Genomic DNA, 23,921 nt, shown 5'->3' on the forward strand with positions numbered 1-23,921 from the left:
GCTGACTATGCACAGTTCTGCCAAGTCTGCAGTCAGTGACTGCATGGTGGTTGCTTGAAGTCAGCCATAGTGGGAATATATACCACAGACATCAACAAAGCAATTAATCAGGGCCTTTTTTTAGAGAGAGAGAGCTGGCTTATCAGCACATAGCTAGAACTGTGTACCTAAACCCCACCATTTGCCCAGGCACCACATTTAGATGACTGATCAGATTTCCTCACCATACTCTCACCCACTTCCACTGACAACTTTAAATTCCTGTTACTGCCTTTCGGCTTTCGGCTCAGAGGAGGCTCAGGTGCAGCTTTCTTTGGTCGTCCTGAATCCGGGTTCATCTTACACCAGCTGCCTCCACCATGCTGCCGAAGTTCGACCCCAACGAAATCAAAGTCGTATCCCTGAGGTGCACCGGTGGGGAAGTGGGTGCCACGTCTGCCCTGGCCCCCAAGATCGGCCCCCTGGGCCTGTCTCCAAAAAAGGTTGGTGATGACATCGCCAAAGCAACCAGTGATAGGAAGGGTCTGAGGATTACAGTGAAACTGACCATTCAGAACAGGCCTAGGCTGAAGTAGTGCCTTCTGCCTCTGTCCTGATCATCAAAGCCCTCAAAGAACCACCAAGAGACAGAAAGAAGCAAAAAAACATTAAGCACAGTGGAAATATCACTTTTGATGAGATTGTCAGCATTGCCCAACAGATACAGCACTGATCTTTAGCTAGAGAACTCTCTGGAACCATTAAAGAGATCCTGGGGACTGCCCAGTTGGAGGGCTGCAATGTTGATGGCCGCCACCCTCATGACATCATAGATGGTATCAACAGTGGTGCAGTGGAATGTCCCGCTCGTTAAGAACTACAAAGGAAAATGTTTCAATTAAAGATCATTTGACAAGCAGTGGGGAAAAAAAATTCCTGTTATCCCCCAAGGTTTGTGAGGGAAGAGGCAGTTGCCTATATGCTATAGTAAGAAGAATAAGGACCTCAGGATCTTCTCCACCCTTCCACAGCCACCATTAAAGCCATTAATGGGCCTGGCCAGCATGGCTCAGTGGTTGAGCATCGACCTATGAACCAGTAGGTCATGGTTCAATTCCTGGTCAGGGTACATGCCTGGGTTGCAGACTCAATCCCCAGCAGGGGGCGTGCAGGAGGCAGTCAGTCAATGATTTGCTCTCATCATTGATGTTTCTATCACCCTTCCTCTCTGAAATAAATAAAATTATATATTTTTTAAAAAGCCATCAATGGAACAAATCCTTGTGTGATGGCCTTGTCTCCTAAAGGCCACAAGGTATTTAGGGAAGAACATGATCTTAAAGTCATCCAAATCTACATATAAATCCTGACTCTACCACTTTGGGAATTACATAGAATATCATATAAAGCACCAAGCAGCCCAGCTGGAATGGCTCAGTGGTTAAGCATCAACCTATGAACAAGGAGGTCACAGTTCAATTGCCGGTCAGGGCTTATGCCCGGGTTGGGGGCTCCATCCCCAGTGGGGGGTGTGCAGGAGGATTCTCTCTCATCTTTGATGTTTCTATCTCTCTTCCTTCCTCTCTGAAAGCAATACAAATATATGTATTTTTAAAAAGCACCAAGCAATATATAGCTACTGAAATAGTTTCTTCTCTCAACAAATATTAAGAGCATCCTCTGCATCAGGCACCATTCTTGGTATTGGGAGAATGGAGAATAAGACAGACCAGGCCCCAGCCTACAAAGGACTTTCATTTCAGCCCTGGATGATCTTAGAAGTCATATATACCTTCCACTTAGTGAAAGAAGTGAGCAAACTGGGCCTCCAAGAGTCCACACCACACAGAGTTAGACTTTGAGTTTCTGGTATCCCAAGATACCAGAAGGAACAGTGTTCTTTATAGTCCACCATCCTGCTTTCCTCCAACAAGATTTAATTAATCTTAGCAACATAGCAATAGAGTACAGAGCTCTGAGAATGAAGCAGGGACAGTGAATTTTGATTGGAGGTTGAAGAGATTCAAGACTGAGAAGCCCAATAGTGGAGAGTCTTAGGACATTTGGGGAATTGATATCCATTTAAAAACATTTAAAAAAATAAAATAAAAAATAAAAACATTTAAATGCACCTACTCTGTGCCCAGCACCATGCTAGGCACCAGGGAAGACTAGTTAAATTTAGCAAGATGGGTCTTATAATAAAGTTTACACACAGTATCCTGAGGAAGCAATTAGCTCCATTAGAGAGTTAAAGGAAATGATATTGACCAGAGACATAAAGAATGGAGGGAGAGGAATAAAGAGGTTCAATTTTTTTTAATTTAAAAAAAGGCTGGTACTAAGATATAAAAATGTGACAGAACAGAATAGCCAGAACTTTGGTGTGTGTTAAATTTAGATGTGATATGGAATAGATTTCCAGAGAGAAAGGTGAGTCAAGACAGGTGATTTGAACTTTAAGTTGTGGACAATGTGTTTCCACTGAAGGATTCATCATTCTTTTAAAATATATTTTACTGATTTCAGAGAGGAAGGGAAAGGGAGAGAGAGAGAGAAACATCAATGATGAGAGAGAATCATTGATCGGCTGCCTCCTGCACACCCCCTACTGGGGATCAAGCCCACAACCCAGGCATGTGCCCTTGATCGGAATCAAACTTGGGGCCCTTCAGCCCGCAGGCTGACCCTCTATCCCCTGAACCAAACCAGCCGGGGCGAGGGATTCATCTTAGATGCTGAGTGACGTACTATTACAGAAGTACTCCCAGTGGGTGAGTGAGGGCTGTGGGCCGATAAGCAAGCCAGTCACCCAAACAGCTCTGGAGTGTAAGGCCTCAGGGCAGCCCAGCCTGGGGCAGTCACTGGTTATGCTGTGGCCCAGGGGGTAGAGGAGCTCCAGGAGGCCAAGAGCAATCCTCCAAGAACCGAAGGTGTCAACCTTGAAAGCACACTGAGGGGAGTGTCATGCACAGAAAATGGAGAGGGGCATCCAGGGGGATGTGGGCAGAGCACTAACACTGTCGGCTTCAGGAGGATTTAAGCAGCGGCGCAGTGTGATAAGATTTGTATTTAGGAAGCTCACGGGGACTGAGGTATGGGGAGGATAAACCAGGAGAGGCAGGCATCAGAAGAGCCAACATACCATATTCAGGATGTGATGGTAGTGGAGGTGTGGGCTAAGGAGACATGGCAAGAGGCAGAGTCAACAGACTGGGGCCTGTGGGAAGGGAAGTGAAGCTATAATAGCCGGACTACTGTGGCGTTACCACTGGCATGGGGAACCACAAAAGCAGCAGCAGGCACAGAGAAAGAAAGAACGTACCTGAGCTGTGAAGGAGATGCCAGCTTGCCTGAGTGGGACACTGAGGAGCTGGCTGAGGTGTAGGCAGCCCCTCCCCTCACCAGCGTGGCCAGTCCCCAGAATATGACCAGTCCCCCAAAGGATCCCCGGGAGGGAGTGAGAAGAGAATTTTTATTTGCTCTTTTTTAAAAATTTTATTTTTAATCCTCACTCGAGGATATTTTTTCCATTGATTTTCAGAGAAAGTGAAAAGAAGGGGGAGAGAGTGAGAGAGAAACATCATTGGTTGCCTCCTGCACGCTCCCCAGCAGGAGCTGGGGATTGAAAGTGCAACCCAGGTACATGCCCTTTGGTGAGCAAGCTGGTGCTCTAACCACAGAGCAATGCCAGCCAAGGCTTTATGTGCATTTTTTAAATTTTTCTTTATTTTTTTAATCAGAGAGGAAAGGAGAGGGAGAGAGAGATAGAAACATCAATGATGAGAAAATGATTGATCAACTGCCTCCTACATGTCCCCCACTGGGGATCAATCCCATAACCTGAGCATGTGCCCTTAACCGGAATCAAACCCGGCACCTATCAGTCCACAGGCCAATGCTCTATTCACTGAGCCAAACCTGCTAGGGCTGCATTTTTAATTTACATTTTTTAAAGGTCACATATTTATGTGGCTCAGAATCTAAAAGGTATAGAAGAGTGTACAGTGAAAAATAGTGAAAAGTCCCCTCCTATCCCTGCCCTTGAGTGCCCAGTCTCCAACTCAGAGGCAAGACAACTAGTGCTACCAATAGACAAATCAAGGTGAGGTGATTGGGCCCACACTTGTCCTTTTTCCTTCCTCATCCTGGCTGCTACCCACCATGGCCCCCAAAGGCCTTGACACGGTCTCTGAGATGTTGAATGATGTCCCTTCAGCTTCTTGGCCTCCCCATCCCTGGGGAGGACCCCCACCATATCTCAGAAGTCACTTTGCCACAGCCTGCCCCCCATCACTCTTGTCCTTGGTCCTTACCCCCAAGTTGGTCGACTACTCCACAGAGCCTGTCCTCCCCGGACCTTTCTGCCTGTGCCCTCTCAGGCCTCCCGTCCTGCCACTGTTCCTCTTGGCCCCTGTGCCCATCCTCACCGGCCCTCTAGCCCCACCTCTCCACAGGATCTTCCCCCTCCCCCTCCATCTCCTAATCAGCTGGCCTTTGTTGCAGCCTCCTGCTGTGCCCTAGGCATGGCAGGCGGACAGGCACAGGCCAGCCTTATAAAACAAGGGCCCAGCTCAGTCATCGTCACAAAACAATTAGACAACCACGGTGAGACCCTGGGTGGGACTCACAGGAGCAGGAGGCGTCAGTGCGGCCAGGCTGCTCGCCAGGTCACACACAACTCTTGTTCCTTTCAGGTTCCACCTTCCTGGGAGTGTTACCACATTCTAATCCCTGCCTTTCTCTGCAAAATCTCACCTCTGTCTCAGCTCCTGTCTCCAGGAAATAAGGGCATCCTTGCCCATCTCGGTCTATCCTGTCTCTAGCCAGGGCCCAAGCAGGCTCCCCCCAGCAAGGTCAACAATCCACAGCCTGCCTGGACTTGTGTGCCAGAAGAGGAGAGGAACTGGAAGCCCCCTGTGCTGGGTGGGAATCTGGGGGACAAAAGGAACCCTCCTTAAACCCTTAGAAACGGAGGCCGAGGAAGGAAGTGGATCAGCTCTATTTCATTTCTCAGACATAAGCGTGTCTGAACACATATGCCCCTACCCTTGGCTCCCCCTTCCTTGAAGAGGTGGTTCCAGAAGAAACAAGCAAAGCAGACAATACCCCACCATCCGCAGAGGGGCTTGTGCAAGAGGAAGCAAAGGTGACTGGGCTGTGGGCTGTTTCTCGTCACTGGAACACGGTGAGCCAGCCAGAGACTCGCAATGTTGCAAGACTGAGGGAATTCGTGTTTGCTGAGCGCCAGCAATGACCTAAACACTCTTTCTAGGTCTTACTTAATCCTTATTCATCTGCCGCATAATGTAAGTACTTTCTTACAGGTGGGGAAACTAAGGCAAGCTCCCTGAACCTCAACTCTAGGTCCTCCCTGCCCCACCCCTCCTCTCAGAACTCAAGCCTGAGTCATGATTGGGTGCAAAGGGGACATAGTGTCAGCAACTCCAGTTGTTCTCCTTCTTCACTGAATTTTGAGGTTCCACCCGTCCCCTGTCCACTCCCTCTCCACCTCACCCCAAGCGCCCCACCCTGGGATCTAAGAGTCCCCAGCTTTCCCTCCTAATCCCCACTCAGCCTAGGGGTGCAGTGTACCTTTCTTTGGCCTCCATTCTTATCATTCATTTATTCATTCATTCACTCATTCATTCTTTCCCAGGACACCCCAACACCACCAATAACAAAAGTGACACTATCTCAATACTCTGTTTCAATTCCTCGGGGCCCTTATGACGCTCTGAAATCATCTTTTGTGTACACTTGCTTCTACAGAGTCTGTATCCCTGATTCAAGTGTGGAAGCTCTGTGAGAGTGGGGCCTTGGCAGTCCGGGTCACTGCTGTAGAGTGAGCTGTTATTGGTGCTCAATGCCTATTGCTTGGTGATTGGCTGAATTATATAAATGTTTGTTGAGCACCTGGTGCAGACACCAGGCCAGGGGAGGGGAGGTGCAGTCAAACAAGCCTCCTTGGGTAGTCCGCAGCCGGCTGAGACTGCTTGGAAAGGGGGTGTTGCACGCCATGGAATGAGCTTGAATGCAGGCACTGCAGGCCCCAATGCTGGAGAGGCACGGAGGACAAGCCAGGGCTCCTCCCCTCCGTTTAGGCCCCAGCTCTAAGCTCACTTCCCTAGGAAACCTCCCCCACCCCTGATGCAGGCTTGGCTACCTCTCGGCACTATTTCCATCATCCAGAAAGTTCTATCGGACAGCCCTGCTCCGGACCATAAGCTCCATGAGGGCAAGGCCTATGTCTGTGCTTGGCTCACAGCCACGGCCGCCAGGCCCAGCACCGTGTTCAGGACAGAGGGCACTCAGCCCCCAGATGGTGAATGGATGAATGGAACAGGGAAGGGGTAGAGGCTGGGTCCTCCTCCAGCGGAGAGCTCTTCCTTCCTGGACTGGTCCTTTGCCCCTGTGCTCATCTACCAGCCAGAGCTCCCCTGCCTACCCCAGGCCCCACAGTCTCACTTTGTCCTAAGGCTTTTGTTTCTCATGTGGGCACAGAACCTCAGGGCTGCTGTCTGCTGGCACCACTCACATTGTGTATTCCCTAGACTCAAAGTGTCCCCGGAGGTGTGCAGCAGTGGTTGCTACTCCAGCTGTGCCAGCAGCAAGCTTTTTGGCCATGTTCCCAGCCCACCAGTGCTCTCAGCAATTTTAAGGCAACACTGTCATCTTCAAAACCCACAGTGCGGTGCCTGACTCCTGTAACAGAGGCTCCAGCCCTGGCTCAAGAAGTTTTACCAGATTTTCAGCCTCACTGCCTGGTTGCTTTTCCGGCATCTCCTTACTCAGAGATGCCAACCTGAGTCAGCACCCACCTCGCTGGGTAAGATCAGATGCTCTATTGTGGGGACTTTCCCTCTGCGGCCCTTCTTTGGGGCCCAGCCTTGGGGCCCCGCCCTCCCCTCTCAGCAGCCAGCCTATTCCTTCCTCTTCCCCAGCCAAGAAGTGTGCTATGAGCACAAGGTGGCACCGCTGGCCACTGAGGAAGTTCCCCAGCCTGGCAGAAGGAACTGGGGAGCAGGGAGGAGAGAAAAAATCCAAACACTCAGATCAAGTTCCCAAGGAACCCTGGGGGACAGGCACTGTAGAGCAGCGGTTGCCAACCTTTTGGACCTCACAGACCACTGGTTGGCGGCCGCTCCAAAGGTTTCCCTAAGGTTTCCTTAAACCAGCGGTCACCAACCTTTCAGACCTTGCGGACCACTGGTTGGCGATCGCTGGTATAAAGGATCTTCTTGCACTTTGAGTTATTTTGGTTCTTGGTCCATCCCCAAAATCAAAACCTTGCAGAACTCTAGAGTAGGGAGACTCTGATCCTTGAATGCCCTCTAACACATTCTCACAAATTGGTTGACCAACACATGCTTGATTACCTCCCGTGATGGTGAGCTCACCACCACTCATTGAGGTCCATTCCACCTTTGGACAGCTTTAATTATTAGAAAGTCTTTCCTCGTGAGTCTATATCCACTCACTGGTCTTTCTTATTTGCTCTCAGATACACAGAATCAATGTAGTTTCTGTTCCAGCTAGTAGTCCTTCAGGAGTGTGAAGACCACTATCACCTGCCCCGTGAGTCCTGTCCCCCAGTTCAACATCTCCATGTCCTCCTTCTGGGCATGGGCTCTCCTCACCAGCCTGATTTCTCCCTCTGGACCCTGAAGTTTGTCCCTATCCTCTTAAAATAGACCTTACCCTCCCAACAGGGCCTGCCCATCACAGATCTGGGGCCTATGGGCGCCATCGTTCTGGGTCCTACAGCTCTCTCCACGCAGCTCAAAGCCATGTCAGTGCTTCTGGCAAGCAAATCACAGGATCGAGTCTGACCAGCCATGTGCCAAACAGAATCTCCCTGTCTATACACACCAGTGTTATCCCACCTCCCACAAACCTTGCTCTTATGCAGATGATTATTTGGGGACCAAAGCCCCAGACTCTACCTCTATCCATAGTCAATACCATCTGGGCAAATCTGGCCTCTCAAATTATGTTTAGATCAGGTCCCATCACCCAGCATTTCTCCCAGCCATGTGTTAGTTGTTTTCAAATATTGGAATGGCACCTATATGATCATCTAGGGAATTTCCTAAGCACATTAATCAACTTTATTTGGAGGTGAATGTCCTATCAGTTATAACTATATCTACTGTCCTATCATCCCACCCACAGGTCACCCTTTTGTTCCTAAACTTCTCCTGAGATGGAGCCGATGGGTGCAGAAGCACTGCGATGATCATTGGGGAACCTGGTTTCTAGCCCTGACTCTGCCACCACGTATATCGATTTCATGAGCGTGGGATATTGTGATTTATAAGAAATATATATTTGGTCTTTGTACCAAGTTCCTGGCACAGAGCCCCTAAAAGCCTTGTAATTGCCTAAATGATAAGAGCACTAGGAGCATCTTTTGTTCTAATGAGGCAATTCTGGGGGGCTCCTGGGGAGCTTCTGGATGGGGACTGGTTGCCAGTGGCATGGGGACCAAGCCATTATTAGAAGCTTGGCATGCTTAGCTCCACCCAGCATCCTCCAGAGAGGGCATAGTGGCTGGAAATGGAGTTATAGTTGATCATGCCTACACATGAAGCCTCCATACAACCCCAATAGCATGGGGTTCGGAGAGCCCCCAGGTCGGCAAACACATCACGTCCGGAATGTGATGCGCCTCAACTCTAGGGACAGAAGCTCCTGTTCTCAGGACCCTCCCAGACCTCACCCTATGCATCTCTTCATCTGGCTGTTCGTCTGTATCCTTTATCATATCCTTTTTAATTTATTTTTTTAAAATATATTTTTATTGATTTTTTACAGAGAGGAAGGGAGAGGGATAGAGAGTTAGAAACATCGATGAGAGAGAAACATCGACCAGCTGCCTCCTGCACACCTCCCACTGGGGATGTGCCCGCAACCAAGGCACATGCCCCTGACCGGAATCGAACCTGGGACCCTTCAGTCTGCAGGCTGACGCTCTATCCACCGAGCTAAACCGGTTTTGGCTATCATATCCTTTTTTAAAAAATTGTTTTTATGGATTCTTTTAGAAAGAAACATCGACATGAGAGCACGACATCGATCAGCTGCCTTCTGCACACTCCCTACCTGGGATGGAGACTGCAACCGGGGCACGTGCCCTGACCAGGAATCGAACCGGCAACCTTTCAGTGCAGGGGCAATGCCCAACCAACTGAGCCACACCAGCCAGACCTATCATATCCTTTTATAATAAACTGGTAAACACAAGTGTTTCCCTAAGTTCTGTGAGCCGCTCTAGCAAATTAATCGGACTCAAGGAGGGGGGCCCTTGGAACCTCCAATCTATAGCCCGTTGGTCAGAGGCACAGGTGATAACTTGGGCCTTTAATTGGGATCTGAAGTACCTGAGGAGGAAGGGGGGGGGGGAATAGTACCCTTGTGGTACTGAGCCCTTAACCTGTGGGTTCTGGTGCTACCTCCAGGTAGGCAGTTAAATTGTAGGACACCCAGCGGGTGTCACAGAGAATTGCTTGCTGTGGGGAAAAACCTCCACACATTTGGTGACCAAAGTGTCAGAAGTGAAGTGTTTTGAGAAGGTCCCTGTGAGGCTGAGACGGTCCCTGTGAGGCTGAGATGGTCCCTGTGGGGCTGAGATGGTCCCTGTGAGGCTGAGACGGTCCCTGTGGGGCTGAGATGGTCCCTGTGGGGCTGAGACGGTCCCTGTGGGGCTGAGGCGGCCCCTGTGAGGCTGAAACGGCCCCTGTGAGGCTTCGACGACCCACGAACCAGCGCGCAGCCCCACACACAACTATCACCCGAAGGGCGAGAAGGGCGAGAGCAGCTGTAGTGTTGTTTTCTCCTCACTTGTGGTAGCGAAATCCTCATTTTAAACATAAGAGGACACATTATTTTTTTTAAAAGCCGTTACGTGTCTCCGTACCCTTTCTGAGTAGAGCGTGAACAAGTTGTGAGAGAACTTTCTGAACACAGGGACACGTCACGGATGGAAATAGCTACATTTTCCATGTGTATGACCTTTGACCCAGCAACAAAAAGCGTACACCTATGGATGAGGACAGTGGGGGGGTAAGGGCAGAGGGTGGGGTGGGAGCTATGGGGGGAAAAAAGGGGAACAACTGTAATAATCTGAACAATAAAGATTTATTAAAAAAAAAGAAAGAAGAAGAAGTGAAGTGTTCTGTGTGGGTAGTAAAGGAGACCCAGCGGTGAAAGCCTCATGGCAAGGAAGAACTGGGTTTTCCCTACAAAGGTGGGAAACAGTTTTTCCACTGCAGGGCCGCTGGGAAATGAGCAGGGGCCAGATGATCTGTCAAGCCCTCGCCAGCTCTAACATCCTGTTCTCGAAGGTCAGGGTTACAGTCAGGAGCTGGGGCAGAAGCGGGCCCCTGTTACAAGAGATAAGAAGTGGGCACTTCCACCCAGGCCTTGTGCGGCTCTTGCAACTTACAGTTCTTTTACCACAACTTAGGCTGCCCCTCAGACTTACCCAACGTTGATTTCCCCTCAGGTGCCTGGCTGTCCACATGCAGGCAGCTGAGCGTTGGTCACGTGATAGCCTGCCGATCTAGGGCTCCAAGAAGATCTGGACCATCGGGCCCAAGTTCCCCTTGCTGGCTCCCTCCCCACCAGACCCTCCAGCACACCCACCCCAGCTTCCTGGTGGTCTGAGGCATCTCCATTCTCCTCTCACCCTCCTCCACACTGTCCTTGCCAGGTACAGCGGACACCGGTGGGCAACTCGAGGCTGGAGGGAAAGTGTGTGAGGGTGTGTCTTTTGGAATCGGACCGCCAGGACGTGAGACCAGCTCCATTGCTTATGAGTTGCATGATCTTGGTCAGAACCTCAGTTTCTCCTCAACAAGACTATAAAGCATCAGTCATTATTATTTTTTTTTCACTTTATTAAATCTTTATTGTTCAGATTATTACATTTGTTCCTCTTTTTTTCCACCCATAACTCCCCTCCTTCCAGTTCCCACCCCACCCTCCGCCCTCACTCCCCACCCACTGTCCTCATCCATAGGTGCACGATTTTTGTCCAGTCTCTTCCCGCATCTCCCACACCCCCTTCCCCCGCAAGAATAGTCAGTCCATTCCCTTTCTATGTCCCTGATTCTATTATAATCAACAGTTCATTCTGTTCATCAGATTATTTATTCACTTGATTCTTAGATTCACTTGTTGATAGATGCAGACAGTCCCGCTTCTCCCGTTTGAGTCTGGGTCCCTAGAGACTTGCCCAGAACTGGAGCTCAGGGCCTGAGCCTCCCTCCCGATTGAAAACGACAACCGCACCCTCAGCCACCTCTGCACCTTTGTATTTTCCGCACTGCGCCTCCTCTGAGTCTCTGTATGCTGTTCTCTTTCCTTCTAGTTGAAGAATTTCCCCTCAGCCAGCTTTCCTGTGGTTCTGGGTGATGTCCGGTCCGTCTTTTAGTTGTATTTTTGAAGTGGTTGTAGCATTCTCCGGTGTTTAACTATGTCGCCATCTTGGTTCTCCTATTATTTCTAAGTAATATTGTTAAAGGTCCTCTCTTCAGAGTCCATTTCTTCCTTTGCTCCCCCGTTGAGGCTTTTCCGCCCTGCACCCTTGTCCAGCCCTCGCCATGACTCTACCACAGCTTGTTTGTGGGTTCTCTCATCTCCCCCTCCTGGAGTGCCCCTTCCCAATGGGTATAAGTACTACCTGCCCCCACACTGACAACTTCTGCCCCCCCCCCCACCCCTCTGCAGGCAAGTTATTTCTTGCTGCCTCAGGACAGCTCCACAGCAAACCAAACATGTTAGAAGTAGCCTTTCTCTTCTCACCTAACACTCCCTGCCCCCACCCATGTTCCAGAAGCTCTTCTGCCTGCAGATCTGCTTCAAAGTCACCTTTGCCCCTAGATTTCAGTCCCAACTGCTACCAAGTCCCGTCTACTGTTCCTCAAAAATAGTCCTCCTCTCTGGCTGGCCAGTGTGGCTCCATGGTTGAGCATCGACCGATGAACTAGGAGGTCATGGTTTGATTCAGGTCAGGGCACATGCCCAGGTTGCAGACTTGCTTCCCAGTGTAGGGTGTGCAAGAAGCAGCCAATCAATGATTCTCTCTCATCATTAATGTTTCTATCTCTCTCTCCTTCTTCCTTCCTCTCTGAAATCAGTAAAAATATATTTTAAAAAAGTAGTCCTGCCCTAACCAGTTTGGCTCAGTGGGTAGAGCGTTGGCCTGTGGACTGGAGGGTCCCAGGTTCAGTTCCAGCCAAGGGCATGTACCTTGGTTGCGGGCACATCCCCAGTGGGAGGTGTGCAGGAGGCAGCTGGTCGATGTTCCTCTCATTGATGTTTCTATCTCTCTATCCCTCTCCCTTCCGCTCTGTGAAAAATCAATAAAATATATATTTTTTTAAAAAGTAGCCCTCCTCTCACCATCCCCTCCTCTCACGAGCCCCCTCCTCAACTCCAGGCTCCTTCCAGTAAGGTTGTGGGGACTTATATCTGGATTTCAGGGTCTGCCTGAATGCCCCTGAGGAGGGGTTTTCTGACCCCCTCTCACATTCACCTCCACTCCCTGGATTCTGGGACCTGATAACCCCCTTTCACAGCCCTTTGGCTGGAAAGTTTAGAATAGGAGGATCAAAGCTGTACGGTTACGATTTGTGCACTTTCAGTCTCTATGTGTACCTCATTGACAAGTTTTACAGGAAGAGAAAGAGCATCAGGAGTTAAAGGAAAAATGTAAACCATTACCTATCACCAGATCTAGAACAAGCTCCTCTTAACCTCAGTCTGAGTCAGGGGCCACTTCCATGGGCCCCCATGGGCCCCCGTCTTACTCTAGCTTATATGCTGACATGTCTGTCTCACCCATGAGACCTGTCCTGTCCAATACTAACCACCAGCCCCATGTAGCTATTTAAATTTAAATAAATTTAGCCCAGCCGGTGTAGCTCAGCAGTTGAGCATCGACCCAGGAACCAAGAGGCCGCAAGCTCGATTCCCAGTCAGGGCACATGTCCAGGTTGCAGGCTCGATCCCCTGTGAGGGGCGTGGAGGAGGCAGCCAATCAATGACGTTTCTCTCTCATCGATATTTCTATGTCTCTCTCCCTCTCCCTTCCTCTCTCTCTCTAAAATATCAATAAAAACATATCGTTTAAAAATAAAATAAAAAATAAATAAATTTAAATGAAGTTAAAAACTCACTTCCTCAGTTGCGCTAGCCACATTTCAAGTGCTCAACACCCACATGGGGCTCGTGGAGACCACATGAGACGGTGCAGATACCATTTCCACAGCGCAGAAAGCTCTAGTCGAGCACAACTCTTCACGGAGCTGTGAGCTCCAGGAAGGCAGAGACCGAGTCTTTGGGGCCTGGCACTGCATCCCTGGGCCCGCAGGCCCAGCTCTGATGCTAAATACCTACCAGCTGATTGAATTGATTAATGCACACACACACACCCCCCACACACACTGCACCAGGCCCCCAAACAGCTCTGGTACCTGCCTCTTCCTTACTCGCCTGCCTCCAGGGCCTAACCCAGGGCTCATGGTCTCTTTCCTCCCTCCAAACCATCTCTGGTCTGTGACTCAGGGTCCCAGAGGCATTGTAAATGCACGCACGCGCGCGTGTGTGTGTGTGTGTGTGTGTGTGTGTTGGGGAGTAGGAGTAGAGAAAGGATTGGTAGGGCAGGAGGTGATTCCAGGCCATAAGAAGTTCAAGTTTGAGCCTCTGGCAATGGCTGCTCCCACCTATGCAGTGGGCGGGGACCCAGGCTTTGGTTGAATTCTGGTTGTGTTTCCTCCCAGCTGTGTGACCTTGGGCAAGCAACGTAACCTCTGTGAACCCACTGTATGTGTTGTTTCCTCCTGTGATATATGGATAACAATACCTACTCCACATATGTAGTGAGTACGTTAATAAGAGGTCTGGGGCTCCGTCGAAACTCACTTATTACTCATTCCTTTCTCTACATAGAAGGCAGTAAAATTCCTTCCTCAAACATCATTGAGATCATAGCTCTGAGACACCTGCATGCTTCCCACTTATCCTACACAGGAGGCTAAATATAACTCCTGACAGCTCATCTTGCCTTTAAGCAAGAGGCTTGTCATTGCTTCCACTGTTCTTAAAGGTACTTGGCTCACCTTCCGTCTGCCAGCCAGCTAAGTTTGTTTGGTTTCTCTTCCCCACCTTCCTGTCATAGTACATGCCTGAAATGCCTTTCCTGCCCTCTTTCCAAAAACAGGACCTACCTTCTCAGAAGCAGATTTGTTCATAACACTCACTTCCTTCCTTAAGCCTGGTTGACTCAACTTTCCCAGTTTTAAGATTGCTGATTACTAAAAAATATATCATGCCTGTTTCAGCCTTCACCCACCCCTTTCCGCTTCTCTTCGTGACTATGATGTAAGACCATACCTGGCCTATCTGCACCTGTTGGCACCTGTCTTCCCGGGTAGCTGGTTGCACACATGTGTATTGAGCAGGAAGCAAAAGCAGGTGGTGACCAAAAAAGGCTGTTGGTGATATGGGAGGGCTGGACCAGACCAGACATAGGTCCCAATTGGCCACTATGTTGGTGACCTTTAGCAAGTTACTTAATCTTTCTGAGTCTCAGTTTCCTTGCATATTTGTCACAAAAATTGGAAAATTACGACTATTACTATTTACTGAGCCCTCACTCAGTGTAGGCACTGTTCTAAGCACTTTACATACATTATTTTATTTCCTCTTCACTCCAACCCTAGCAGGTAGGTATTATTAAATGTGTGGAAGCCCTACCTGGTTTGGCTCAGTGGATAGAGCTTCAGCCTGTGGACTGAAGGGTCCCAGGTTCGATTCAGGTCAGGGGCACATGCCAATAAGGGGCGTGCAGGAGGCAGCCGATCAATGATTCTCTCTCATCACTGATGTTTCTCTCTCTCTCTCCCTCTTCCTCTCTGAAATCAATAAAAAATATCTTGTTTTTAAAAATGGCGTGGAAGAAATATAAAGAATTTAAAGCCATACTTTCTTACCCAAATGTGATTTATAAACATGTATATGTCACATGGACATACACTTCTCAAAAATACATCACACACACATACACATTGTCACCTTGAACCCCATGAAGGCTCGACCAGGAAACCTTCCTGAACTGGTCCAGGCCACACAAATTCCATCCCTAAATGCCAACAGTACTCACTATTAGGCCCAGCCAAGCCAGCCCTCACCCTCTGTGGTGTTTTGTTCATTCTTTCAAATAAGTATCCAATAACTCCTAAGAACTAGGGCTAGGTATCGAAGAGTCAAGACCAAACATATTGCTCCTGTCCTCCAGGAACTCTGAATCTGATAGGAAAGGCTGGTGTACAAACCAAGTAGGCCCAGGGCATATAAGAACTATCTTTTTAAAAAAAAAAAATGTTTCTATTGATTTGAGAGAGAGAGGAAGGAAGAGGGATAGAGATAGAAACATCGATGAGAGAGAAACATCGATTGGCTGCCTCCTACATGCCCCCTACAGAGGATCAAGCCCACAACCTGGGCATGTGACCTGAGCGGGAATTGAACGGTGACTTCCTGATTCATGGGTCAACACTCAACAACTGAGTCATACCAGCCAGGCTATAAGCACTATCTTTAACAACACATACGAAGGTCTTCTAAATCAGGCTGGGGTATTTTGGAGAACTTCCTAGGGGTGACATTTGAGATGAATCTATAAGATGAACAGGAGTTACCTAGGAAAGGAAGGAGGGTCAAGAAGAGGGAATAGGTTAATATGTTTGGGAAACTGCAAGTAGTGCATTCGGCTGTGATGAAGACTTTTTTAACAGGGACAGGTAGGACATGAGGCCAGAGGGACAGGGCCCAAGTGCCAAAAGGCCTATTGTCCTACCCTGAGAGATCCAAAGTCTGTCCTGAAAATTTGTCAGGAGACATGGAAGTCTTTTAGGCAGAAATGTGACATGATCAAATCTGCATTTTAGAAGGACTGATCCAGCAACACAGAGGATGAACTGATCATAGAGGGGACAAGGTGGAGATGGGGGAACATTGAAAAGACATTCAACAATCCAGGGAAGAAATGAGCTTAAATTCTTAGTGCAGTGGGAATAGAGATGGTATTTAAGAGATACTGTATTAAGGAAAAGTGGTGGAGGGAATAGTACCATTCACAGTATAATAGGGAAACATAAAAGCCAAAATTCAGCCTGGATGGAGGAGAGGCAATGATACCTTTTGACATTTGGGGTTCGAGGTGTCTCTGGGACACCCATGTAATATCTAGTAGGCTTTTGAATCTGTTAAGCTTGCAAGACATCTGGGTTGGAGATATAAGTTGGAATAACATCAGCTTACGGGTAGCAATTGAAGCCATGCGTGTGGGTGAAGTCACCCAGGAAAAGTGGGGTCAGAAGACCTGGTGGGCCCAGGACAGAGCTCTGGGGAGCTCCAACTCCTAGCAGTGAAGGCTTGATTTGTGAACGTTCTCCTGGTAACAGTATGTAAAGTGAAAAGGGGGTGAGGAAAGGGCCTGAAGATCGACAACTTTTAGGGGAGAAGGGAGGGGCAAAGGTGCTGGAGGAGAAACCAGGAGAGAGTGTCAAGTCGAAGGAAGTCAGTAGCGTCAAATGCTGCAGAGGTCATGGAAGATAAGGACAGGAAACTCCATCCACTAGACCTGGCAACTAGGAGGTGTGGGCATGTTTCTCTGCTGGAGAGAAACCTCTTCGACTGAATTGCTGTTGGCGTAGCTGACACGAACCACAGAGCCCGCTGCTCTCATGCGCAGGCGACAGCCGCGCATGCGCACTCGTACTCACCGGAGGGCTAAGACTTGGCGGTGTGGGACCCCGCGCACGCGCCTTCTGAGCCCACCTACTCAGCTCGGGCCTCAGCGGGCCTGCAGAGGGCGCTGCGCCTCGGGGAGCCGGGGCGGGGCGCCGCTCTAGCCAGCGTCCGGGCTCGGTGGCGGGTGCCGCTGCTCCAAGTCCCCCAAGCGGCCTCCCGGCGCAGGTGGGTCCGCCCGCGGGGGGCGGGAGCGCCTGGGAGCTGTGGGGAGGGCGGGCGGCAGAGCCTCCCGGCGCGGAGTGGTTCCGATCGCCTCCATGCCTGGGCTCGGATCTAGCCCCGGGGGGTAGGGCTGTAGGCAGGGCCGCACCGGTGCAAGTCCCAGTCCGGTGGGCAACTCCTCCTGGACGTGCAATGGCAGTCCGGAACCCCTTACTTTACACCCCGGGGGGTCTCTGCCCAGGCCCGCGTGCGGCTTCCGGGAGACAACCGGGGGCGGGGCTCCCATGATTGACACTTCTTCCCCCAGGTTTCACAGGCGGCCACTGGACCCCTCTGGTCTTGAACCCTGAGCCCCTGAGCCGACACCATGGTGAGAACCCTGAGCCCAGCTGCTCACCTCAGCACGCCCATGCCTTTGCCCCTAGTGGCCTTGCCTCTCCATTTCCCTGTGTCAACCTGGGGCTTTGCAGTGGGTTTTCGGTGGCTCTGCTCCTGCAAGCCAGCCTGCTCCCTTCCAACCCGCCCATCCCTGTAGCACGGGCGCCTGAAGGTGAAGACTTCAGAAGAGCAGGCCGAGGCCAAAAGGCTAGAGCGGGAACAGAAGCTGAAGCTCTACCGGTCGGCCACCCAGACCGTCTTCCAGAAGGTGGGGCCCGCAGAAGTAGCCCTCTCTCCACGTGGCCACTCCTAGTATATAGATCAGAGGCCAAGAGCTGGGCCTCAGAATCAGACTGTCTGGACCTATATCTGGGCTTTGTCACTTAATACTGTGTGACCTTGGGCAAATTACCCAATCTCTTTGGGCCTCAGGTTTGCTCATCTGTAAAATGGGGCACATGATTGTGATAAGCCTAATAATTGCAATAAGGCTTTTGTGGAAATTAAATGAGAATACATGTAAACCCATGGAGTGCTTTACATACTACCTGTTGTATGGCATGGGATTTATGGAATGTAGTTCTGTTTATGTTACTTAGCCCTGTGGTGGGTGAATGATACCATCTCTGACCCTGCTACCTATCTTCTCAGCGCCAGGCTGGCGAGCTGGATGAGTCAGTGCTGGAACTGACAAGCCAGATTCTGGGAGCCAACCCTGACTTCGCTACCCTCTGGAACTGTCGACGCGAGGTGTTCCAGCGGCTGGAGGCTCAGAAGTGTGTAGGGGTTCAGGGCCCCGGGAAGATGACACTAGCCCTACCCCTGCCCTGCCTGGGCCCAGCGGTAGAGTAGGAGTGGCATAACCAGAGGGCTGTGGAGGATGGGTGCAGAAAGTCAGGGGTGAGCTGAAGTTGGGTGTTGGAGGGCCCTGATCCCTATTCCTCTCTGGGCGCAGGTCCCCTGAGGAGTTGGCCGCTCTGGTGAAGGCAGAACTGGGCTTCCTGGAGAGCTGCCTGAGGGTGAACCCCAAGTCCTATGGTACCTGGCACCATCGCTGCTGGCTGCTGAGCCGCCTGCCAGAGCCCAACTGGGCGCGGGAGCTGGAGTTGTGTGCCCGCTTCCTCGAGGTTGATGAACGGAACTGTACGTGCCTGCAGATTCTGTCCCCACAGCCCTCACCTGCCCCACATCCTGGTACTGGGGCCACAGTAAGGCCCAGAGTGGGGAGGGATGACCAGGATGGGCCCACTAAGCTGATGGCAAAGGAATGATGGAGCCAAACAGCATGGGATGCATAGAGGTCTTTCTTGGGAACTTCAGAGGTACGAGCCAGGGAGCTCCTCTTGCCCTGTTTCTGAGCTGTGCTGTAACCCCTCCCCCCAGTTCATTGCTGGGACTACCGGCGTTTTGTGGCTGCACAGGCAGCTGTGCCCCCTGCAGAGGAGCTTGCCTTCACTGACAGCCTCATTGTTCGAAACTTCTCCAACTACTCTTCCTGGCATTACCGCTCCTGCCTCTTGCCCCAGCTTCATCCCCAGCCAGACTCTGGACCACAGGGGCGCCTCCCTGAGGATGTGTTGCTCAAAGGTAAGCAGGGTCAGGGTGCTGGGGAGGAACTGCAGCGCTGCCCTTCCAGCCTAGTCCTGTTCCTGAGCCTGCGCTTCGGCTTGTTGAGCACCTGCTTCGTGCCTGGCTCTGGGGGTGCGTAACATTCAGCCCCCGACAGCAGGGAGCTTGAGTGTCCAGTGGGGAAAATAAACCTGATGTGTACAGCCGCTGTACAAAGCCAGCATCTAGTGCAACTGAGGACTGGGGGTACTCCAAGGAGAGGGTGGGATGCTGGGACAGCCAGGATCCCACCAGGCTCCTAACCACAGCCCTGTGCCTCCTTGGCTTCTGCAGAGCTGGAGCTGGTGCAGAACGCCTTCTTCACCGACCCCAATGATCAGAGCGCCTGGTTCTATCACCGCTGGCTCCTGGGACGAGGTGAGCGGTGGGGGAGGAGGCTGGGTGTTTAGGGCTTAGAAGGAATGGAAGAGGATTACAGGAGACCCGAAGCTATCTCTCCACCCCAGCTGACCCCCAGGATGCTCTGCGCTGCCTGCACGTGAGCCGGGATGAGGCCTGCCTGACGGTCTCCTTCTCCCGGCCCCTCTTGGTGAGTCCTACAGCTTTTGCCAGAGAACATTGTGGATTGTGAGCTTCGTGCTGTTGGGCTGACAGGGTCTCTCCTTGTCCCCTGTACCAGGTGGACTCTGGGATGGAGACCTTGCTGCTCTTAGTTGATGAATCACCCCTGGCTGTGGAGTGGAGGACTCCAGATGGCAGGAACCGGCCCAGCCCTGTCTGGGTATCCCAGGATTGATGGGGCATAGTGGGGGCTGAGGCAGGGCTGGGGTGGGACAGTCAGAAAAGTGGTACGGCTGGGGGTTTCCTTGACCCAGTGCTCCCAGCTCTGTGACCTGCCCGCTGCCTCCCTCAACGACCAGTTGCCCCAACATACATTTCGTGTCATTTGGACAGCAGGCGATGTCCAGAAGGAGTGTGTGCTCTTAAAAGGTGACGCAACCTGCAGCAGCCCCCTGCCCCCTCTTCCTCTCATGGGTGTTCCCCTCCTACCACCTACTGTTTCTTTCAGGCCACCATGAGGGCTGGTGCCGGGACTCGGCCACCGATGAGCAGCTCTTCAGGTGATGACAGGGAAGCACGCCTACAAGAAAGGGCTCTGGGCATCAGGCAACTGGGATGGGAGGCAGGGTGCTCTCGGGCAGATGGTCTCAGCCTGGAGAGGGGGATGGCCCAGACCCCAGTGCTATGGCCATCATCCCTTCCCCACCTCCACCCCTGCCCACCGTCAGGTGTGAGCTGTCGATAGAGAAGTCCACGGTGCTACAGTCTGAGCTTAAATCCTGTAAGGAGCTACAGGAGCTGGAGCCCGAGAATAAATGTGAGGCCCTGTTTCCTGAGATCCTGCTCCTCTCAGGGAGCCCCTTTCTGTGTCTCTTGGGGGGACAGGGAGCAGGGAGGGTCTCAGTAGTTTGGGAGCAGCCCTGACCGGTTTGGCTCAGTGGATAGAGCCTGCAGACTGAAGGGTCCCAGGTTCGATTCCAGTCAAGGGCATGTACCTTGATTGCGGGCACATCCCCATTGGGGAGTGTGCAGGAGGCAGCTGATCGATGTTTCTAACTCTCTATCCCTCTCCCTTCCTCTCGGTAAAAAATCAATAAAATGTATTTTTAAAAAAATAGTATGGGAGCAAAGGCAGGTCCAGGAGACATGCTCCTCTTCCCACCCTCTCCTCAGGGTGCCTGCTCACCATCATCCTGCTGATGCGGGCGCTGGACCCCCTCCTGTATGAGAAGGAGACACTGCAGTACTTCCAGACCCTCAAGGCAAGCCGGGCCTGCGGGAACAGACACGGGGGAGGCCCCATGGGCAGGAGGGAGGCAGCTGACACAAATGCCTTGCCGGCCCCGTCTCCGCCAGGCTGTGGACCCAATGCGGGCAGCATACCTGGACGACCTGCGCAGCAAGTTCTTGCTGGAGAACAGCGTGCTCAAGATGGAGTATGCAGAGGTGCGCGTGCTGCACCTGAGCCACAAGGTATGGACTGTGCGTGTGCCTGCTCTGGGCCCTCATCCCCTGGCCCACCCTTCCCATGGCCTCGCCAGCTTTTCCATTCACTCCGGGGCTTCCGCTGAGGCCCTGTCTGTCCGGCCTTCAGGCTCAGATGCCTTTCTGGACATTTCTTTCTCTGCTCATTGGAACAGGCCAGCACCTAAAGCCTGAACAGTTCCCAGAGATTCCTAACTAACGGTCCAGACTGGCTTTCCTCCATTTGAAGTCCTTCCCAACCAATCTTCCCAACACATCAGTTTTATCCCGTCACTGCAGTCCACCTCTGCTCCCACCAAACCCACCTCCCCACCCCGCCCCGGACTCGCCAGGCCCACTCCTGCCAGTGTCTGTGTCTCCCCCAGCGCCCTCCTCTGTCCCCTGTACCTGCCCCGAATATTCACTCCACTGGCCACGTCGCCCACAGCACTCACATCTGTCCCACATCCTTGACTTGTAGCATGTACTGTGGTGGGTTGTAAGGTAAGCTTCCCACCTGCCCCATCCTCTCCTCAGGGCCTGTGTGGGGCACAGAGGGCAAGTACCTCATAAATGATGGCTGAGGCCCCTCCCCATTGGGGATATCATTCCATCTCCTCAGGACCTGACGGTGCTCTGCCATCTGGAACAGCTGCTATTGATCACTCATCTTGACCTGTCGCACAATCGTCTCCGAGCCTTGCCCCCTGCCCTGGCTGCCCTGCGTTGTCTTGAGGTAAAGCATTCACTCGCCCTACAAAGACTGCCCAGTCCTCCCAGCCCCTGCAGATGACCCCTGCCTTCCCCCTTCTGTCACCCAGCCTGACCCTAGGAGCTCTTCCATGCACTGTGAGCTGTTCACCCCGGGCTCCCCAGTTGCTTGTATCAGTCTCAGGCTGATAGCTGCCTGCCTGCCTGCCTTGTCTTCCCTACCCTCCCTGCTCCTCAGGTGCTGCAAGCCAGCGATAATGCCATAGAGTCCCTGGACGGTGTCACTAACCTGCCCCGGCTGCAGGAGCTCTTACTGTGCAACAACCGTATCCTTCCTTCTAGGTGCCATTTATTTATTTATAGTATGATTTTTAACAAAGCATTTTTTTATCCTCACTGCACTTTCACTCGGCAGTCTTGGTTCACTGCTGAGACATGGGTGCCGCTAGCCAGGGCTAGCCTTCTCCTTGGCCACAGTCTCCACCATTCCTTCTACTGCCACACCCAGCCCTCCTCTGTGCTTCTTGCCTGGTCCCTGTGGGCAGGTGTTTGCAGTCCCCGCCCAGAGCCTTGCTCCCTCCAGGGAAGTGTCTGAGATGCCCACCAACCAGGATGGCAGGCAGCAGTCCCCGCTCTGAGGGAAAACAGTGATGGGTACAGAGGAGCAGACCAGATCTGGGGGAACCTGCCAACCTTTCCTTGACTCTCCTGCCCAAGGTCTCCAGCAGCCTGCAGCACTTCAGCCTGTTGCCTCCTGCCCCAAGCTGGTGCTCCTCAACCTGCAGGGCAACCCACTGTGCCAAACAGTGGGCACCTTGGAGCACCTGGCCGAGCTGCTACCTTCCGTCAGCAGCATCCTCACCTAAGAGACCCTGCCCCCGTCCTCATCCTCTACCTTATTAGGACTGAATAAAGAATGGAGAGGCGTCTCAGGCTGCTGAGCTGCTGCTGCTGCCACCGCGGCCACCACCATTACTGCCACCTTTCTGGAAAAGAAAGGGAGAGAGTTAGGGTGTGTTGACTCACCCTGTTTATTTTATGCTCGGTCCTGCTATTTCCTGTCATGGAGAATCAGAGTCTCCGTGTTTAGGCAAAATCAGGGTGAGGTCTGGATTTGAATTTACATTCTGGTTGGGGCTGGAGCTGGGTCTGGGTTCCAGTCTGGGACCAGGTTTAGGATCAGGTTCTGATTGGTGTTAGGCTACAAACCAGCTCTAAGTCTCCAAATGGAAGGACTCATAAAAGTCCCTTCCATGACCTGCCCCTCCCAGGTGCGCTCTGCCCAGGGGCTCTGGCTCTCATTCACCACAGCTGAGAAGGCTGTTTCCCAGAGGAGTGGGTCAGAGCGGCTTTGCTCCACCCTCTTAGAACAACAGTATCCGTCTCCATTCTTTGGTTGAAGAGCCACTGAAAATACTTGATCCCATTTGATCTTCATAAGCTCTCAGAATGAGATGATTAGGCCCATTGGACCGGCGAGGAAACTGCTGTTACGAAGTGCCCACGATTGCTGAGCTCAAGTGCTAGAGCAGCGATTCTCAACCTGTGGGTCGCGACCCCTTTGGGGGTCGAACAACCCTTTCACAGGGGTCGCCTAAATACATCCTGCATATCAGATATTTACATTACGATTCATAACAGTAGCAAAATTACAGTTATGTAGTAGCAACGAAAATAATTTTATGGTTGGAGGTCACCACAACATGAAGAACTGTAATAAAGGGTCACGGCATTAGGAAGGTTGAGAACCACTGTGCTAGAGCCAAAGCTGCCTGTACACCTTGCTCTGGGATTCCAGACTCTTGCTTCTGTATGGATATGGATATGGTACTGAACCCAGTGTCTGCTCCCATGGTGACCCCCAATACACAGGCCCATGCACACATGTACCTTTGTGCATTTACACTCTCACACACACACCTTGTCCTGACTGAAATCCCTGAGACACTTGAGCTTCCTGGAGGGAGGAAAAGGAGTGGCTTGGGTTAGGGCACTGAGTCAACCTGGCTGGGTGGGGAAAGAGAAAAATCGATTGAAACAAGAGGGAGAGAGTGTGACAAGACAATTTCCTGATTCCCTGGAAATTTGTCTGGGCCCACATTTGCTCACATCCGGCCCTCAGGGTCCTGCCCCTTTCCTTACCTGTAGTGATGAACAAATAGCCCCTGGACAAAGTCCTTTGGCTGACCTGCCTCACATCTGCCTGGGATTTTGATTCCCCTGGTGGTTTGTCTGAAAGTGTTGGAGGTGGGGCAGACTCCCTGCAGGGCTGGGGC

At 51.6% G+C, this 23,921-nt stretch overlaps 1 protein-coding gene and 1 pseudogene across 2 annotated transcripts; both read left to right on the top strand.

The window, feature by feature from the left end:
- The first annotated feature begins 344 nt into the window (after positions 1 to 344).
- Positions 345 to 896, top strand: LOC118678712 (annotated as a pseudogene).
- Positions 897 to 16,785: 15,889 nt separating this feature from the next.
- RABGGTA (Rab geranylgeranyltransferase subunit alpha) lies at positions 16,786 to 22,578 on the top strand. 2 transcript variants are annotated; one of them, XM_036354569.1, is made up of 17 exons: positions 16,786 to 16,965; positions 17,270 to 17,332; positions 17,498 to 17,608; positions 17,992 to 18,116; positions 18,296 to 18,483; positions 18,724 to 18,927; positions 19,243 to 19,326; positions 19,416 to 19,498; positions 19,589 to 19,690; positions 19,785 to 19,899; positions 19,979 to 20,030; positions 20,199 to 20,287; positions 20,644 to 20,732; positions 20,827 to 20,943; positions 21,557 to 21,670; positions 21,884 to 21,971; positions 22,363 to 22,578. In XM_036354569.1, the coding sequence occupies exons 2-17, from the start codon at positions 17,330 to 17,332 to the stop codon at positions 22,509 to 22,511; spliced, it is 1,713 nt and encodes a 570-aa protein (XP_036210462.1). In that variant the 5' UTR covers positions 16,786 to 16,965; positions 17,270 to 17,329; the 3' UTR covers positions 22,512 to 22,578. The 2 variants fall into 2 exon arrangements, with proteins under 2 accessions (XP_036210462.1, XP_036210471.1); XM_036354578.1 differs by having other exon boundaries at positions 16,789 to 16,965; positions 19,794 to 19,899.
- The last annotated feature ends 1,343 nt before the right edge of the window (positions 22,579 to 23,921 follow it).

This window comes from Myotis myotis, unplaced genomic scaffold, assembly GCF_014108235.1.
Source record: "Myotis myotis isolate mMyoMyo1 unplaced genomic scaffold, mMyoMyo1.p scaffold_m19_p_1, whole genome shotgun sequence".
Lineage (NCBI taxonomy): Eukaryota > Metazoa > Chordata > Mammalia > Chiroptera > Vespertilionidae > Myotis > Myotis myotis.

Bases quoted from the DNA above. Each gene is read 5' to 3' on its own strand.
- RABGGTA (XM_036354569.1), top strand. The intron at 18,117-18,295 runs GTGTGTAGGGGT...CTCTGGGCGCAG, and splicing joins CAGCGGCTGGAGGCTCAGAA to GTCCCCTGAGGAGTTGGCCG. The intron at 21,671-21,883 runs GTAAAGCATTCA...CCTGCTCCTCAG, and splicing joins CTGCCCTGCGTTGTCTTGAG to GTGCTGCAAGCCAGCGATAA.